General features: G+C 41.6%; 1 protein-coding gene across 2 annotated transcripts in view; it reads left to right on the top strand.

Moving 5' to 3' along the window:
- LARS2 (leucyl-tRNA synthetase 2, mitochondrial) overlaps nucleotides 1–19,561 on the top strand; it is a 163,914-nt gene that overhangs the window by 75,994 nt on the left and 68,359 nt on the right. For both annotated transcript variants that reach the window (XM_030811970.1, XM_030811971.1), the window contains exons 8-9: nucleotides 11,792–11,899; nucleotides 14,022–14,181. In XM_030811970.1, coding sequence (XP_030667830.1) covers nucleotides 11,792–11,899; nucleotides 14,022–14,181 — 268 coding nt within the window. The remainder of the gene's footprint in view (nucleotides 1–11,791; nucleotides 11,900–14,021; nucleotides 14,182–19,561) is intronic.

Raw genomic sequence — 19,561 nt, 5'->3', positions numbered from 1 at the left:
TCTCCTCTTACCCCCCACCTAGTCCTCCTAGGATTGTTTGCTTTGTGAAACATTAAAAGTGATTTCAGCCACTCATTCTGTGAAAAAGAAAACTTGCAGTAGGAGTATCTGAAGAACATGAATTAGTCTTGGCAGAGCTGTGTGGGTGGTGTCTTGTGGGCAGCACTGCTGAGGTGCGAGCAAGGGGAGGAGGATAGATTGGAGCCTTATATACAGCAAGTGAAAGGGATTCAGAGTGTGATGGAATGCCTCAGTTCCTGACAGCAGAGTGACAATTGGAAGGACAGGGAAATAGAGAGAAGGCCTCCCATCTGAACTCTATTAGAGTTGTGATTTCGATTTCTCCTGCTGACTCCGCTGGCCCCTCTTGGCTGCATTGCAGGCTCTCAGCCCCTGGGCACCATGCACGCGCCCCCTCCTTTGTGTTAAATGGACATAACCGTGCCTTCATGGTGCTTAGTCAACCCCCATACCAAATTGGTGGTTATGTTTTCCCAGTTTTCAGGAGTTACTTGGCAACTGTTGTAATACAAACAAAGTCTGCATTTGCCTCTCATTTCCTACCTGATTATCTCAGATCAGGGCTCAGGCCTTTCTTTGTACCATCTTACTGAATCCTCACTTTAATCTTTTGAGGGTAGGTACTCCTCTTATCTTCATTTTACTGATGAGCAGACTGAGGCTCATACTAGCAATAAGTAATAGCCTGGGGATTCAAATCTGAGCGGCTGAGCTGTTAACCCACAGTCTCTCCTCCTTCTCTGTGGTCTGAATTCATTCATTTTTTTTTTTCCTGAGATGTTATTGAGTGCCTGGCCAGACTCTAGGCAGGGTGCTAATAATACAGACAGAGCAGCTGAGATCTCTGCTCTTAAGGAGCTTAGACTTTAGTGCCACAGACAGTGGTGGACATGAGCTGTCACATGTCCTGCAAAAGAGTGCAGGGGAGACGAGGAGGAGGAGGAGCCCCAGATCTGCCCAGCGGTCCAAGGAGGTATCACTGAGGAAGTGGTGAAAGATGGGAAGCGCAGAATGTCTACAAGGGAGCATCTTGTTGTCCTCCAGATGTGCAGGAAACCTTATTCTTCATCGAGTATTTCTAAGTAGGATGAGTTTCTGCTGGTGAGAAGCAGATGGGCAACAGTGAGCCATTATGAAATCAGTGGGCATTGGAGGTAATAAGCACCCATTTCCCTACCCTCTTTGTTCGTGTCCTCCTGATTTCAACTGTGAGCTTGTGGGTAAAGCAGAGGTACTTTTAGCAGAACACACTGGTCTTGTTTTACCCTGCAGAGCATGCAAACATGGGGCCGGAGGAAAGAGGAGGTGAGGGGAGAAAAGGGAAGTTTGTGCCAGGAATTCTTTGGAGGAGGTGGCGGAGGACGTTAGAGCGAAGAGACAGCCTCAGAGAAGCAGTGAGGCAGGGTCCAGCCTCCAAGAGTCATCTGAACTCTGGAATGAAGACCGTTAGGGGGACTTTTGTTCCACCTCTGAGGCACTGGGATGCTTATGAAAGCATTTGGCTGCCCTCTAGAAATTGGGCCTCTTGCCTGGCTTTCTGCTCCTAACTTAAGATCCTGTCTCAGCCCCAGAACAGAGGCTGGGTCACAGGTGGCACCAGGAAGTGCCTCTCCAGTCACATCGCCCCCTTAATCCCCTTCACCCTGTCACCCCTGTGTTGCTCTAGAAGCTTTGCAAAGGAATTGTTAGAGAAGTTTGGTAACTTGACCCTACTCTGCCCTCTGACCTCAAGAAAGCGCCTCCTCCTGTTTGTGCGTCAAAGCACTTCCTCCTGTGTGTGCATACTGCGCCTTCTAAGGGGGTGGGGCGGCAGCAGAAATTAGATGTTGGCAGAAGAGGCAAAATGACAGAACTGAGAGGAGCAAGTGAGAAATGTTTAGCAAACTGTCAGCTTCTCTGCAGGGCTCTGAGGACCAGGCCAGGGCTGGGATGTGGTGATGCTGCTGCTGCTTGGGTTTATCTACAATGAGGGCTTTTTCTTAAAAGCTCTGTGGCTTCGAAGCTCTTACTGCATTTATCCCCACCATGCCCCTCTTTGGTCAGACAGGGCTGAGGGTGGCCTTATCCCTCCTCACTTTAAAAATGATTAGATACTGTGGGGTAGGAGGCCAGAGCCCATGCCGGCTCTGGACCCCTATTCTTAGACCAGTGCTGAGCCACACCCTCAGAGCCCTCAGCCTGCCTGCCAGGATTCTCCCCCATGCCATGGCTGTCTCTTCTCTTGGCTACAGTAGATTCTGCTCCCAGTCCCGGGGATCTGGTTTTGACTCCCTGTCTCACAAAGCTAATTAATAGTTAAATTCTGCTCCTTCTTACATAATATCTTCTGCTTCTGTTTTCTGTTTTCCCTGCCTCTCCAGCGTCTTTTCTCTCCTAAGCTATTCTAAATTGAACTCTCTTCTTTTCTATCCTCCATCCTATGCTCTCAGCCCTCCTCAGCATGATTGCTGGCCAGACTGGCCAGTGCCGGGGGGACCAAGTGGAAGTTGTTACTGGGAGAGCCAGCCCCTCAGAAGTCCTTCTAGGGATGGGACTGGGCAGGGGTAGGAAGGGCACAGAGGCCACAGAAAAGTAGACAACTTGAGGCTGGCTTTCCCCTGTCACTTCCCAGGCAAGCAAAAAGCTGCCTGAATGGAGGGAGTAAAATCTTTAATAACAGCTTGGGGCCAAGGCGAGATGCTGGGAGGAGGCACCTGGCTGGCTTTCAGCAGGCCTGAGAAGGAACTTCCTCCAGGAAAGGTCCACCAGGGGTTGGTACAGGGCTGGGCCCTCGCTCTGGGATTCAGAAACCAGTGGTGTTTCTAAATGGTACAGAGACAGTACAGGCCATCAGGTTTCCCTCCCTGAATGCAGGCCTTCCTGCTGACCTCCCAGATGTCCCCCACCAATGCCTAGTCACATCTGTATGTAGTTTCTATTAGGCCAATTCTCTACCATCATCTCATTTCCCTTAGCCCTGACTTCTTGCCCACACTCCACTGTCCCTCCCTGTCAGGGAAATAAAGACAGCTATGCTTGGCACACATACTCCAGAGTGTATGAGAATAAAAGAAAACTTCTGCAGTCTCTGGGTCAGCAACCTGCTCTGCAAAGAGAATGGTTTTCATGTTTTGTTTCCAAGATGGAATGACTGCAAAGGAAAAATGGAAGAAATAATTTAATAGTATACTTCTTATGGTATATGGACAATGAAATACTTTGTAAATTTGATCAGGAACAATAAAGATAGAAAAGCATTGTGTGTTCCTTTTGAACCCTGAGTGGCCTTTTTGAGCTCCTGTTGCTTGGGTGTACAGGTCTTCTTGAGGTGTCAGCCTGGGCTCCATGGGAAGAGATGTATTTAGTCTCTTGTTGAGGGGTCTCAGGGATCGCTGCACAGGCCTGGTGAGTGTCACCAGTGAACCTCTTTAGCTTGGAGAGTTATTTGAACTTCAAACCTAGAAGAAACTTGAGAGAGCATTTAGCTTGGTTCTCTTTTTAATCCCTGCCCTGATCTGAAAAACATAAAAGCAAATAAACAGAAAACCCCTCATGCCTGCATTTACTGCTGCTTGAAATTGCAAAATCAATATGATGTCTAAAAACAAAATAAATGAATAAGGTGTTGCTTTATTTTGAGCAGCCCACATCACGTCCTCCTCACTCCTTCCCAGGGGGCTGATTGCCATCCTGAGGTGTGTGTCCCATCCTTGAAAATTGCTGACCCAGCCCACATCTTATTTTATAATTGAGGTGCCAAGAGCAGGGAAGGGCCAGAACCTAACTTGGGTCTCCTCAGTCCCAGTCCTGCATTCTTTTTTATTATTATTATTATTTGAGACCGAATCTCACTCTGTCTCCCAGGCTGGAGTGCAGTGGTACAATCTCGGCTCAGTGCAACCTCCACCTCCCAGATTCAAGTGATTCTCCTGCTTCAGCCTTCTGAGTAGCTGGGATTACAGGCACCTGCCACCATGCCCAGCTAGTTTTTGTATTTTTAGTAGAGACGGGGTTTCACCTGCATTCTTTACCCCTGCTCTTGGGGACAGTTCCCAAGCAACCGAGTATTTCTGAGAATCATGTGCAGACAATAGCCAGTCAGCGTGTGTTGCAGGAAGGCAGCGCATTAGTGATAGGAAATGCAGTAAGTACAGAATGGGCACAAATGGCCAGGTAATGGAAAGTGTGGTGATTAGAGGTTTTCTGTTTTGTTCTTGATGGAATTGACTCATTGTCCTCTCTGTCTTGCTTTTGTCATTATTTACTCCAATGCTGTGTCCTTACCCTGGGTTCTTCTGAGCCCAGCTGCAGAGAGACCAGTAAAGACCGATCCATTGGCTGCTGCTATGAAGGAAGCAAATAGTTATTAACAGATACATATATGTCAGTACTGTCTTTTTCAAAATAACCATTCTCTTATGCAGAGAGACACTTTTCCACAGCACCTTTCCACTTCTCTGTGTATTTGCTTACTGCTACCGGATGGCTAGCTCTAAGTGTCAGATTTGCTCAAAATAGAGACAGTAGAGCTGTAATAAGTTGAAAACTCAGGTAAAATACGTGCTGTAGTTTTAAAAGAGTATATTAACAACATGCTTTTAACTATGTAAAAGCATATATACAAACACACATACTAGATTTTATCAATCCTGACATGATTAGTTTTAAATTGAATGCTCCATTAAGAAAGAAAAATGCTCTCAATATATTGTAAGATACCACTGATTGTAACACATGTCCCAGTGTCAGAGTTTTTGGGAAAATGTATATCTTAGAATGAATAGAAGATACGATATAAGTAGGATGGAAAGATATAAAACAAAATATTAATAGTCATCTCCCTGGGTATTTTGACCAATTGTGGGTAATTGTTAATGTTCTTCTTCTCTTCCAAATTTTCCATAAAAAGATTATTGCTGGGCAAGATGGCTCATGCCTGTAATCTCAACAAGGTGGCCAAGGTGGGTAGTTTGCTTGAGCCCAGGAGTTCAAGACCAGCCTGGGCAACTGGCAAAACCTCATCTCTACAAGAAATACAAAAATTAACTGCATATGGTGGTGTTCACCTGTAGTATGTACCTATAGTCCCAGCTACTCAGGAGGCTGAGGTGGGAGGATCGCTTGAGCCCCAAGAGGTCGAGGCTGCAGTGAGCTGAGATCACCCCACTGCACTTCAGCCTGGGCGACAGAGTGAGACCCTGTCTCAAAAAAAAAAAAAAAATTATTATCATTTTGATAATCATAAAATAAAACAGCATGATATCTGGCTTATATCATCATTTCTTTACACATCTTCTTTAGACCTGAGTGTCTTAGAAAGGGATGGTCTTATGTTCTTGCAAATATTCAATCTATAGGGAGGCTTCCAACTTAAAGGTAAGTGAGTAGAATGTCCCCTGGGATGGCTGTTACCATTTTGTTTTTCATGATTAGACCAATAAAAGCTTTCAGCCTTGCCCTCAAGACTCCCCTTTCCTGGAATAAGACCACCTTTTCAGGCAAGGATAGTCTAATGCCACAGATTAGGCCGAGGACAATTTTCAAGTTGTAGCTATTTGACTACTCCCTCCCTCTCCTGTGGGAGCCTCTCTCTTATCTTGTAGACCCAGGGGCAGGGAGGTGACATAGGTGGCTCTGAGAATCAGAAGCAATCTCATCAGACAGGTGGCTCTGTCATTAGGAGAGTTTGCCCTTCATTGTCTGCATTCTTACCAGTGTGGTGGTGACATTTGAGAACGTGTAGTCACCTTCTCTCCAAAGTTAGTGGAATTAGAATTGTTCTGCTGCTGAAAAGGTGGGTCAGAGGGGGAAAGAAAAGATGGATAAGTGTAACCTGAGTGGATATATGGATAAGAAGAGATTAGTCAAATTGGCTGCTGCCATACTTCCTGGTTCCCTTTACTGCATCCTTTTCCACAGAGCACGTACATGGGGCTGTGTAATGAAATCTCCAGGGCATTCCCTGATGGGCAGACCTAGAAAGCACATCCTTCTTTTCTAGCACTAGTGACACCATTTACATGTATAGGAATCCTTTTATTGGAAGCTATTCTATAAAGCACTTGGTTTGTCCCCCTCTTTCCCATAGCTCTGGGCTGTGCACTTGTATGTGTGGCTGCTTGGTGCCTCTTTTCCTCTTGCCCTGAAATCCCATGAAACCACACCTTGTTGGCAAGTCATATATCATTAGCAGGATGCTTTGCTCGGAACGGATTATTTCCCTGCTGGGTTAACAGCACCTGCATTGGAATTGAAATTCTTGGATAGCACAATGGTATTTGCAAATAAATGTTTTGCATTGTGATGCTACAACAAATGGATTTTGCTTGGAATACATATCACTTTTCCAATGAGAGGTTGACGCAGGGCTATCATAGGGAGGCTTTATTATATTTATGTATTTGTCATGTCTTCTCTAAAGTCAGACAAGGTAGACATCATGCCAAATGGGTTTTCTTGTTTTTTGTTTTTTGTTTTTTTGAGACAGAGTCTCACTCTGTTGCCCAGGCTGGAGTACAATTGCGCTATCTCGGCTCACTGCAACCTCCGCCTCCTGGGTTCAAGCGATTCTCCTGCCTCAGCTTCCCGAGTAGCTGGGATTACAGGCGCCCGCCACCATGCCCAGCTAATTTTTGTATTTTTATTAGAGATGGGGTTTCGTCATGTTGGTCAGGCTGGTCTCAAGCTCCTGACCTCGTGATCCCCCCGCCTCGGCCTCTCAAAGTGCTGGGATTACAGGGGTGAGTCACTGTGCCCGGCTGGGTTTTTTTAATGTATAAATCTTCATGCCAGAGTCAAAGCAGGACAGGGGACTAGAGTGCAAGAGAAAGGTCATTCCTCCAGTGTATTCTAGAGGGAATACTATATTTTTAAACATCTTGCTGCCTTCATAATTGGTTTAACTTTTTTAGAACTTAAATATATATTGTGCCTTCCCCCACCCCCAAAAAAAAAATTTTGGCAACAAGAATAAGTTTTAGAAAAATAAATATAAATCATAATTCAAAAATAATTGCAAATCAAATCACACCGATTTATAAGTATGCTAAGTGTCAAGCTTTTAAAAAGTGTACATTTTAATCAGATGTTGTCGTTCAATCTTCCATTCTCTCAAATCTGTGTCCAGCTCTTAAGGTTTTTGATTATCCACCCTTCCATTAGTAGCTAATACATCCACTTCTTTTAAAGGGTCTGTACTTCTTAGTTTGCTTGCACTTTTTTTTTACCTCGGTCTTCTAAAACGTATCATGTTTTCAACCCACTTTTTCTAGAATTCTCTTTTGTGGTCATGTCTTACCTTGTTCTTCATGCTTCAGCTTAACTTTCTGTCTTGGGAAGTATGGATTTATTCCTAGCATTACTTCTGCTTCTTTGAAGACAAAGTCATATTAGCCGTGTTATATTTAATCCTCTTTTTATCCCCAGCTTTTTAGTTTTAATCTTTCTCTCTCTTATTCCTGATTATATTTTGTATTACTAAAACCTTTTTGATTGGATGTTACTTCAGCCCATCTTTTATTGGTGCATGTTCTTAAACACTGGCTCATCTTGACTCATGAATGCCTAGTTCTGTTTCAATTTCTTCAAACATCTTCGTTCAGATGGTGTACCCTAGAGTGACAGTGGCAGTCTTTTCAGACACATCCTAGCACAAACAGATTTAAGGATCCTTTGCAAACCACATTACTTCTATATAGGCCAAATAGCAACCACAGGGAAACTTTATAATCAGAAGATCTGGATAATTCATTATCTTGGATCTGCTGCTGACAGAGTTTAGGGAAATCACATGACCTCTCAACCCCATTTTTAAAATTTATTAAATGAGAGGCATTGAATAAGTTAATGATTTCCAAAGTGTTTCAAAGCCTTGGGAGTCGATAGGGAAGTATTGAGGAATTAGAGGAGAGAAAGGGCATTTCCTTCAACTCTTACATATTGGCTTCCCTCAGATTTGATTTGAAAAAGGTTTCATAGCACTTTTAAAAAGAATCTAAAAACCTGCTATTTTCCCAGGTTTTTGGATTCTGTGAGCCAGTGGGATTTCTACAAATTAAGATTGGCCAGTATATGGAAGAGGCACACATACCAGTCCTGTCTGCCAGACGTAAAGACATGAAATGAGGCGAATACCATCTATGACTGTAATTACAACACTAAAAAAAAAAAAAAAAAAAAAAAAAAAAAAAAAAAAAAAAGCAAGGATATAAACTAAACAAAAACCCCAAACAAACAAAAACAGCTCTTTAAACAGCTGTAGCACCGTAACTACTCACATCTTATTCTGGTGGAGCCCTGGTCTGGGCCAGCCCAGGGTTGAAGGAGAGGTTATCAGCAGCTATTAGAAAAGGTACTTTCTGAAGCCCTGTTCATCAGAAAACAGTCATGAATCATGTGTTTATTATACAGTGGGGACTGAAAAGAGCTTGCAGAGTTGTTCGAGATGTTGATTTCATTTAGTTAATTTTAAAAATTTCTTTTGGTTTTTAAAAATATTCATAGATTTGGTTAGGTTTTAAGCAGGCATTGTTCCAGAATTAGCATATGAAAACTTTCACATTTCATCCTATTTGAATCTGTCATCCTCATCAAGATCTGAATATTTTAAGCAAGGTGCCTCCATAAGAAGTTTCCCAGCCTTGACGATTACATCTAGAAGAAAAAGCACAAATGAGAGGGTGAATACACTAGTGGCTCAGTAATGCTGGTAAAGGAATGGATGTAAAGTGCTGTCAGAATTGGACTCAGTCAGGGAGATTGAGCCAATTTTCAGATCATGTAATGTGGATTTGATATGATGGAAAGACATCAGATCCCATTAGACCACATATGGATTTGCTTGGAAGTTAAATGGAGCCTCATTGGTCTTTGGAGAGGAAAAGCTATTGGTCATTTTCAAAGTTTATAATATACTTGCATGCTTGTTGACATTTAAGACCCCCTACATTGCTCTAAAAATTGAAAAGCATTCTAGAGTACTTAATTTTATCAGAAGATTAATTGTATATTAACATATTATATTAGTATATAATTAACATATTCAAGATCTTCTACTTTTGCTACAATGACATCGAGTCATTACTATATCAGCTAATATAGATATATAGGTATCGGGATGTTGAAACTTTTATAATCCATTGATGTTAGTTAGGCAACTTGGTTGCAAACAACATAAAGTTACTCTCGTTAACTTAAGCCAAGGAGGAATTGATTAGAAGAGAATCAGGTTACTCACAGTTGAATGAGAAAGCCGGGGATCCAAGCTCAGGCAGAAATTAGGGGAGAACAAGGGCACAGCCACAATCTTTTCCCAAAATGGTCTGGTTAAGCCATTGCTGCCATTGGTACCAGCATCTCCAGCCTCTCAATCTGGTGTGGCATTTAAGCCAGTTGATCCTGTGCCTCTGGGTCACCCCCCAGTGTTCTGAAACTGTACTGAGTCTATTACTGGTTATACTCCTTAGTGTCAGTGGGGAAGGGAGTGGGATGTGGTGGCAAGTTTGTCCCCTTTCAAGCTGAGTAATGAACCAAGAAACCTGAGTACAGTGGTCTCAGACCTGGTTCCAATTAGCTAAGTGATATGGGGCAGATTGCTCTCTGCTGGGCCTATCTGTCCTCGTCTATAAAGAGAGGGGATTTTGATGACAATGTCAGCCCCATGGCTCTGTGACCAGAGTCTTCCTTCTAGGAATAAAATAAAAATTTAAATAAGATAATAGAAGCAGATGGATCTCTAATACATGCCTTTTAGTTAGAGTGATAAGCTGAAACCATCTGAAATACAGATATGGGAAAGCTGAATTTCAGTACTGTTGTTATAAAGTAGTAATTGCATAGCAGAGTATCAGACTGAATATGGACTTGGGAGTCAGCTACATCTTGCTTCAAGTGTTGCTTCCACAGCTCTATCCCATACTTGTGGAGTGACTTGGGGAAAAGTTCTGAGACTTGTTTACTCATCTGGGACGTGGAATATTACTACTTGACTTGTGCTGTTGATGTGAAGATTAAATGAGGCAACATACATAAGAGTGCCCGGTACTTAGGAAGTATTCTGCAAAGGTTATTACTTCCCTTCCCAGATGCCTGGGGATCTGCTTCTGTAGTACTGCTCTCTAATTCTCTCCCTTGAGTACAGGGAATTAAATGGTAATTTAATGAGCATTTGCCCAAGATAAGGCACAGTTCTAGGCTTTGGGCCACGCCCTGTGTGGAATATAAAGAAAAATCAGAGCTTGCAGTTGAGCCATAGAGATCACAGGCCAACATTTCCCTGTGCCATACTTTCTGAATTCAGATCAGGAGCACTGTGGGATTAAGAGTTGCAGCCTACACAATACCAAACTTAGCAGTTACGTTTTTGTCGTTGTTGCTTTACATTTTTATTGTAAAATGAAATATGGGTGATCATATAAAACAAGTATATAGCCTATTGAATTATTTTAAAGCAATAGTTTGCATAGATAGATGACAAATATGAAAGATGCTTTGGGGGTGTGTGTGTGTTTTTGTTTTTTTGTTTTTTGTTTTTGTTTTTGAGACAGTGTCTTGCTCTGTCACCCAGGCTGCAGTACAGTGGTGTAATCTCGGCTCACTGCAACCTCTGCTCCAGGGTTCAAGCAATTCTCCTGCCTCAGCCTCCCAAGTACCTTGGACTACAGGCAAGCACCACCACGCCTGGCTAATTTTTGTATTTTTAGTAGAGACGGGGTTTCACCATGTTGGCCAGGCTAGTCTCAAACACCTGACCTCAGGTGATCCGCCCACCTCAGCCTCCCAAAGTGCTGATATTACAGGCATGAGCCACTGCACCTGGCCTGTTGTTGTTTTTTTTTTTTTTTTTTTATCACACATTAACAGAAGAATCTTTGTGCTATAGCAGAAAGAACACTCTTAGTAAATCTAGGTTCTAGTCCTGGCTCATCAATTCCTATTACCTTGCATGGGCCACATAACCTGTTATAACATAAGTTTATTCATCTGAAAATGAGCTACCATACCAGAGTGTGAGAAGAGATCTATGAAAAGCACTTTATGAATTATAAAACACCAAACAAAGCATCGTTATATTGCCTCTATTAACCATCATATAAAGGAATTTAAGATTGGGATCTTCACATTACAAATATGATTGACTTTTAAATCCATCTGTTGAAGGAACACATCTCATTATCAAATAAGGGCTGGTATGTGCTTGAGGCCATAGAGAATAATTTATATAAAGACCTCCATTTTAAAGGAATTTAGGATTAAAAGTAGACAAGTTGAAAATCAGTGTATGTTTCTAATGGTAAATGTTTATATAAATGTCATGTTTCCCTTATATATTTATAAAATTAATACTTTTTAAATGCAAAGATAAAATTTATAATGTCCTATGTATGATATTGTTTAGTTGTGGAACACTCATGAATGACTTACAGTTTCAAAATTCATAAACTTGAACTTAATTTTTTTAGTTCCTAGACTACATTCTCCCAGGAGAGAATGTACTAAACACACTTGCCAAAGATGTGAATTGTGACCTTTGTTAATATTCTTCTTTCCATGAAACCTTGACTCACTTGGGACAGCGAAATCGGTCAAACTTATCTCACTGAACTAAGTCATAATGAATGCATCTGTTTCTAACCTTTCCTGGCTTCCTCTGACTTAGTGAACAAGGAGAGAGCTAAATCCTGAATCTCCTTTAGTGTCCCTGCTTTTCCTACCTTAACAAGCCGCAAATCGTTTGCTTTTTCTTAAATAAGCCTTGTGCCTTTACTTCTTTGTCCTCCTTTCATTTGCACAGGCCATGCAGGATGCGTTGGCAGACCTTCCAGAATGGTATGGAATAAAAGGCATGCAAGCCCACTGGATCGGGGACTGTGTGGGCTGCCACCTGGACTTCACATTAAAGGTGATTAAGTAATAGCAGCTCCAGCAATTCATGATCACAAATCTCTACATTTGGGACTCATTGAGTAAACCAGCAACTTGAGACTCCACAGCACCACAGTCCAAACATGCACAATTTTAAATTTTCTAATAGCCACATTTTTTAAAAGTGCAAAAAACAGATGAAATGAATTTCAATAACATATTTTATTTAACCCATTACAACCAAAATGATTCCATTTCAAGATGGGCTCAATAAAAAATGATTTATTAAAGAAAGAGTTTACGTTTTAGTACAGTCTTTGAAATCTGTGTTCTACGTTTATAGTACATACTAGCCATATTTCAAGTGCTATGATTCATAGCCACATATTGCTACTGGCTACCATATTGGTCAGCACAGACACAGAGGGTCTTCAGGGGTCCATGAACTCCCTGAAATTTTATGTGCAAAATGTTTGGGCATTTTCCTGAGTAATGGGCCCATTACTCTCATTGTAGTCTCAAAGGGGTTCATGTCACAAAGCAGATTAAAAGCCAGGGAAGCAGAAGCTAACTGTGACATCATTTCAAAACTAGATAGACTTAGAGCTTAGGGATTGTGTTTGAAACTGCTGTGGAAACATTGCTGAAAGGTCACAACGTAAGGCCCACCTATTCTAGAAGGGGTCCCTAAAACTTCTCTGTCTCTACTGACTAGAGAGTTGTTCTATTGATATTTTTTTACCTGGGCATTCTTTTTTTATCCTTCCGATTTCTCCTTCTGTCATCAAGACTCTTCTGCTCTGTTCATTTAGTGTCAAACCTGCCCTCACCTTCATCTCCGTCAAAACCTTTAGGAGGAGGAAGCAGCAGCTGAGACAAAGTTGGCCTTCCTTTCTAGACTCTTGCCTGCTGACAACCATACCTGGTGTCTGCAAGCACCTGCCGCTTGCCACTGAGCTCATAATTCCCTGTGCAGCCTCCTCACAAAAGTGATCCAACTTACTCCAACTGCAAACATGGAAAGCCTCCCATAAGGGAGTGCGTACTTTGGAAACATTCCAATGACAAATCCTAGACTGAGCTTTTCCTCTTACTGCTTTCCCAAGAAGGTGGCGAGAGTTCTGAAATTCAGTCCTGCTGTGACTTGTGTTTAAAGTCACAAGGCCTCTGCAAGGCTGTCTCTTTCAGAGCCTTTGCATTTGTCTGAGTCTGGTCCTCAGGTCGAAGGCCTTTGCTTCTTAACTAGCGTTCAGTGTGGGTCTCTTGGCCTGCCAGCTATTGTGTGTGGAATATCTTCTACACTTTTTTCTTTGCCCAACACTTTACTGTGAACATGTTTTTATCTCCATTCCTGGACCCACCTGAAAATGAGATGGGGCAACATAGTGTCTCAGGAAGGAAGCATCTCAGTCCTACAGGGTAGGCCACATCTATGCCTCTGTGTCCCCAATTCTGGCTCCATTGGTGACACCTAATTGGCAGTTAGGCCGTGTGGTAGACTGTCTTTTAGTTCATCATTGGCACTCTGTCAGTGTGTTTGAATAAATGCATGAAGGAAGTAGCACCTGTCCACTCTGTGTCCTCCATGTCTGTCACATTAATTGGCGCTCAGTGGTTGGCTAATGTGTGCCTCTTCCTTAAAAGGCATTTTAACCAGCTCTAGGGACTCATAGTCATGAACTCAGCTCAGGCCATCCTTTCGCTCTTCAAAACAGTAATAACCTTGGTGCCTGTTTTTCTTGTTAGAAGAGTAGATGCCTTTATTTTTTTATTTTTTTACTCTACCCTTATATGCTTGAAGAAAATACAGCTTCTTCCTCAGAACACAAACACTATAACACTAATAGTTATTTTTGATTTGTAAACAAAGGAGCCAGAAAAACCAGGGAAGTATCTTTCTGAGCATTCTTGGACCACCTTCAACTTGGGAATGCCTGCATGCCTGGTGTGGGGCAAGTGGTAGGGGGTGTTTCTGAAAGAGGAACTGTGATCCTCTTCTCACCTTCTGCCAGGCTGAATCCCCACACCCCTGGCCCAGTGGTCAGAGCTGTGGTCACTGTTGGGGAATGAGGAGGGAAGGGGAAGGGGATACAGTTAGGGAGCAACACAGCCCAAAGGGAGGACTGAGAAATGACATCACTCTTCTTTCCTACCACCAGGTTCATGGGCAAGCCACGGGAGAAAAGCTGACTGCCTATACGGCCACCCCTGAAGCCATTTATGGCACCTCCCATGTGGCCATCTCGCCCAGCCACAGACTCCTACATGGGCACAGCTCTCTGAAGGAAGCCTTAAGGATGGCCCTTGTCCCTGGCAAAGGTGAGCTGGCAAGTTATGGCCCAGATGGTAGGACTGCCACCTTACATTTAGATGGCGCCTCCCAGAGTTCAAGATCCTTTCCTGTATATCTTGCGTGGGTTGTTCTTTGCCTTAGCCTTATTTTTTATGTTTTTATTTTGAAACATGAGGATAAAAAAGAGCTCTGAAAATATTTTTATTACCCCTGGTTTCTCCATGAGTTACTAGTTTGTCTGTGTCTTGAGCTTCTGATTGAAAGCTCAGCTCTCTCCCTTTCAGTATAAAGTTCTTTTCTCCTAGTTATAAATTAGGAGAAGATATAGGAATCTATTCTATTAGGAATAAAATCTCCTAATTTATAATTTCACCATCAACTAAAACTACACTGTCAGAGACCAGAGGGAAGCCAGTAAGAATGCGAGCAAACTTTTCCAACTCAATTTTATTGTTTTAAAGAATTCATGTGGTCATCTGAGCAGTGTCCTGCTCCATACAGATTTTTAACATACTTGCTTTATGAATGGATCAAGCTGACCTAGAATCGGCATATCAAGTTGTACTTGGTCTGTGTAGATTTGAAGATTCTGTGGTTGCAAGCAACAGATTCCATCTCTAACTAACCCAGAGGAAAAGGAGAACACATTGGAAGGCTGTGGGGAAGACCATTGCTAGAGGAACAGCTGAAGAGCCAGTCCGAAAGAGGACTTGGAGAGTGCAGCCCCAAGAGTTTGGAGAGCAGGAACTCACAGACAGTGCCCTGAGTGCCACTGTCAGTAATTCTGCTCTAAACAGAAGTACGTGGTTCAAGACTCTTCTCGCGGGGAAAGGTGTTTGACTGCTGTAACTGGGGCCCCCAGCCTCTTTCTTGGCAAAGAGAGACCAGGCACCTTCCTTGGTAGACCACAAAGATTGTCCCCAGGGAGGGAGGGGGAGCTCTCCAAAACAAACTTGAGGGCTCTTACCAGATAAGGGGATATGAAGCCTGGGTAGGCGAAAAGAAGTCCATTCTAAGTTAGAAGTAAGTCTCTGAAGTAATTTAAATATTTCCACAAATATCCCTATTCTCTTTCATGAACTATAAACTTCAACCCAAAGTATACAATCTGAATTATTGGGGTCTGAAATAGCATTTGACTAAAAAAAATGTTTTAGATGATGGTATTAAGTTGCCATCTTTGAAATGACCGGAATGGAACATTTCCTAATACTAGGTTGGAGAGATAGACAATGTCATCCCAATTTCTCTCTGCTTAAGACTTTGTTTACTTAGACCATTAAAGCCGGATTCAAATCAGTGAGCACTTTCTAAAGAGCCTGCTGCGTGCACTCTTGGTGGGGCATAGATGAGCCATTCCAGTCTTAACTGGATGCCCCAGAGAGGCAGAACAGAGGACAGCCAGATGCATATGCCACTCACCCCACACAAGGCAGATGTCACCTCTCAGTTTCACCTCTTTGCAATATGCATTGAAATAGAGAAAAGAGTCTTTTGAGTTAAAATTTCTATGCGTGCTTGTAAAGCCCAATATAGCTATCTCTCTCAGGTTTATTTTCTCTCCTTGCTCAAAAGAAAAACTGGGTATGTTTCAACTGTTTAGTTTAAAGGGAAATCTCATAGTTTTACTCTCATGAGCAATTTGATATTCCTTGAGGGATATGGTAGCTGAATAATATCTAAAATTGAAAAACTAAAACATGTAAACATCTCTAGCTCTTACATTTTCTCTTATAGCTAATTTGGGGACACAAATGAAAATAAGGTACTATTAATAGGGGAGCTATAATTTGTTAATAAGCTAACAAATTATAGAGGATGGAGTTCCTGAGATGAAAGGCACTGTATAAATTCAAAGCATTTTCATATGTAGGAAATGGAGAAATTTTTTAGTACACGCAAACAGCACTGTTTTCATGAACACATGGATATCGACACACCTGACCTGGCCTAGTCATTTCATTTTGGCAAATTTAGTGCCAAGTGTAATGTTCCATTTGAAGGGCTCATTAGTTACTTTCTCCCCTCTTTTTAATAATCTCTGAAATTATTCCAAATGGAACATTACACTTGGCAGTAAAATTTTCCAATTCTAATTTTCAGAGTAGAAATACTCTTTTTGCAAATGTCAATATATTCAAAATCTCTAGATTAATTTGCACATCAAGTCCCTGGATTTTTGACATCATAGTCACAGAAGGCCAGTACAGTGCATTGAGTGTAATACAATATTCCCAAAAGGTGAATTCAGATTATCTAGGAATGTATGATTTATGCCTCTTCTGGCCTTTGGGATTACATTTTGAACCAGGATGTTGTATCACTGCTGTCATTTACCATTGCTGACCACCTCATTTTTTTTTCATTGAATGTCAGATTTTAAGGATGATTTGTGTTAAAGCAGTGACCACCGAGTGTCATGGCAGCAGCACACAGTTGTGACTAAATTTATCACTTGCAGGAGTTTCAATTCTCAAACATGAGCTCCTGTAGTTGCTTAGTTTATTTCTACATATCAGCTCCTGATTTGGCCCGAGATGACCAAGATTCTGGTCCTAGATCCATCCATATGACTTAAGGAAGGTCACGTAAGCTTTGTAAGTTTAGCCTTCCTGGCAGAGCCTGTATTGGGGCTGTCAGCCAAGGTGGTCTTGGAGGACCTTGTGGGTAGAGAAGGAGCTTTGAGGGGCCCTGTGGAGGAGAGTGACACATATGGCCAGGGTGATGCTAGAGTGGCAGGCTGGCTGACCCCATTAATTGTGGAAAGAGATGGCGAGGCCCCCAGAACAGCAGGGGTCAGGATGGAGGGAGGGAACAGGTCTGAGACGTATGTGGAAGGCTGCGAGGGTGGAGGATCCCTGGATGATTTCTTGATTTCTAGCCTGGCCAACTGGGTTGCCGATGTTATTGACTAAATGTACTGTTTTGTGCTTAGCATCCTTAATTTGGCACAGATTCCTTTAAGAGAGGAAAAAAAGCCAGGTGCTCCCCTAGAGCTCTTGAAATTTAGTTTATTTCCATAATCATTGACGTCGCCTCCTTTTCTCAGCTGACCAAATCTGACTTAAGTCATGTTATGTAAGCTCTGACTTGATAGGAACTAGAAACCATAAAAGGCATCAATGGGGAAATATCATCAGAATTCTAGAAGCTGTTCTGTCTTTTCCTGAAATCTTTTCTTGCATTCCTAATATTAAAATATTCAAACCCTGGGGCTTTGGAACCACACGCTTCAGCTCTGAGTCACCAACTATCTAAACAATGCATTTTTTGCTGAAAGGGCAGATGAGGTCTTTCTAAAGGACAACTTGGAACTCTGTTGTTATTGACACATTACAGGCACATTAGAGAGCAAGAGCCTCCCTGGAAGCCCCAGGACATTAAATAATAATTAATTGCTCACTATTGTTTTGCCCTTGTCTCCATAGTATCCATATGGGGTGAGGACAAAGGGTGAGAGCAGATCTGTAATTCCGGGGTGATGGTTTGGTTTTCCATCAAACTGTTTCAAGTAGAATTCTTTGATGTTATGTGAAGGGAAAAGCTTCTGTGCTCAAAAAATCTGGAATAAACAAAAATAAACAGATATCTTTGCTTTGGACTTCTCAGAACCTTTCCTGTGCTAATGTGCACTGCAACTGTCTGAGAGAGGAAGTCATAGGCACTCTTGTCACAACCAGTTGACCACGGAGCCCTGTTTCCATGCAGTATCCCTAGGAACTAGTTATATGGACTGCTGCCTTGGTGAACACCAAATGAAAGTCATTTGTCTGTTTTTCCAGAGGTTGTGAGAGACCTGCCTTCTTTCCAGTGGGTGCCCTGAGAGCAAAGGACAGATACCTTTTTGTCTGGAATGTTTCCTTTGTAATTACTGAAGTGTTTTGCTGTTATCTAACTACTATGTGAAATGCTTCTGTTTCTTCAGATTTCACTTTCTTGGATTCCTGCACCACATCACTAGCACAGGAGTGATTACTGAACACATTAGTAATTAGGAAGGAAACAAGAAATATGGAGAACACTAGAGACCTATTCAGGAACTTTGGATTTTAATTGTGTTGTTTCTAGGAAATAGATTTTGACCAAGTATAGCATGCGAGCTGCTACCATGCATTCATTGCAAATCTGCTAATATTTAGGTTCAAAGACCAATTTTTGTCCTAACTGAGAAACTGGTATAATATAACTTTTACGTGTAATAAGAAGCAGTTCAACTCTTTCAAGCAGTACACTGCATTTTTTTATATTACTTTCTTTTGTAACAGCTGAGCATACCATATAATAACCTACTTAATATATACAATTCCATGGTTTTTAATATATTCACAAATTTAAACAACCATCCCCATAGTCAATTTTAGAACATTTTCATCATCCCAAAAAGAAATCTCAGACCCTCGGGCAGTCATCCCTCCCCGATTCTTGCCTAATCTTCAGCCCTAGGCAGTCACTAATCTACCATCTGTCTCTGTAGATCTCCCTATTCTGGACATTTCTTGTAAATGGAACCAAATACAATATTTGTCATCTTATTGTCTGGCTCCTTTCACTTAGCATAATGTTTTCTTTCCAAGTAATACTTCATTTATGAATAGGCCACATTTTATTTATCCGTTTTATTAATTGATGGACATTTGGGTTATCTCTACTTTTTTACTACTGTTATAAATGATGCTTCTATGAACATTAATAAAAATTTTTGTGTGGATGTATGTTTTTATTTCTTTGGCAATATACCTAGGGGTAGAATTGCTGGGCCATGAAGTTTAAGGAACTCAGACTATTTTCCAAAGTGGCTTCACCATTTTACATTCCCACCAGCAGTGTATGAGAATTCCAGTTTCTCCACATCATTACCAACACTTCTTGTGTGTGGTCATTTTGATTATGGTCATCCTAGTGGATATGATGTGATACCTCAGTGTAGTTTTAATTTGCATTTCCCTGGTGGCCAACGTTCTCAAGCATCTTTTCATGTGTTTATTGGCCATTTATACGTCTTCTTTGGGGAAATGTCTATTCAGTTCTCTTGCCCCTTTTAAAAAATTCATTTTCATTTTAATTTTTAATTTTAGTTTGTCTTTTTATTATTTTAACCATTTTTTATATATTCTAGACACTAGTCTCTTATCAGTTATGTAATTTGCTAAGTTGTTCTCAACTTCTGAGAGTTTGTCTTCATGGTGCCCTTCGAAGCACAAGTTTTTCATTTTGATGAAATTCAGTTTGTCTGTTTCTTCTTTTGTTGCTTTTGCTTTTGGTGTTATATCTAAAACGCTATTGCCTAATAAAAGGCCACAAAGACTTATATGTATTTTATTTTCTAAGAGTTTTATACTTTTAGATCTTACAATTGGATCTTTAATCCATTTGGAGTTAATTTTTATATATGGCATGAAGTAAGGG

Source organism: Nomascus leucogenys, chromosome 4 (genome assembly GCF_006542625.1).
Source record: "Nomascus leucogenys isolate Asia chromosome 4, Asia_NLE_v1, whole genome shotgun sequence".
NCBI lineage: Eukaryota > Metazoa > Chordata > Mammalia > Primates > Hylobatidae > Nomascus > Nomascus leucogenys.
This window is presented reverse-complemented; position numbering and strand designations above follow the sequence as displayed.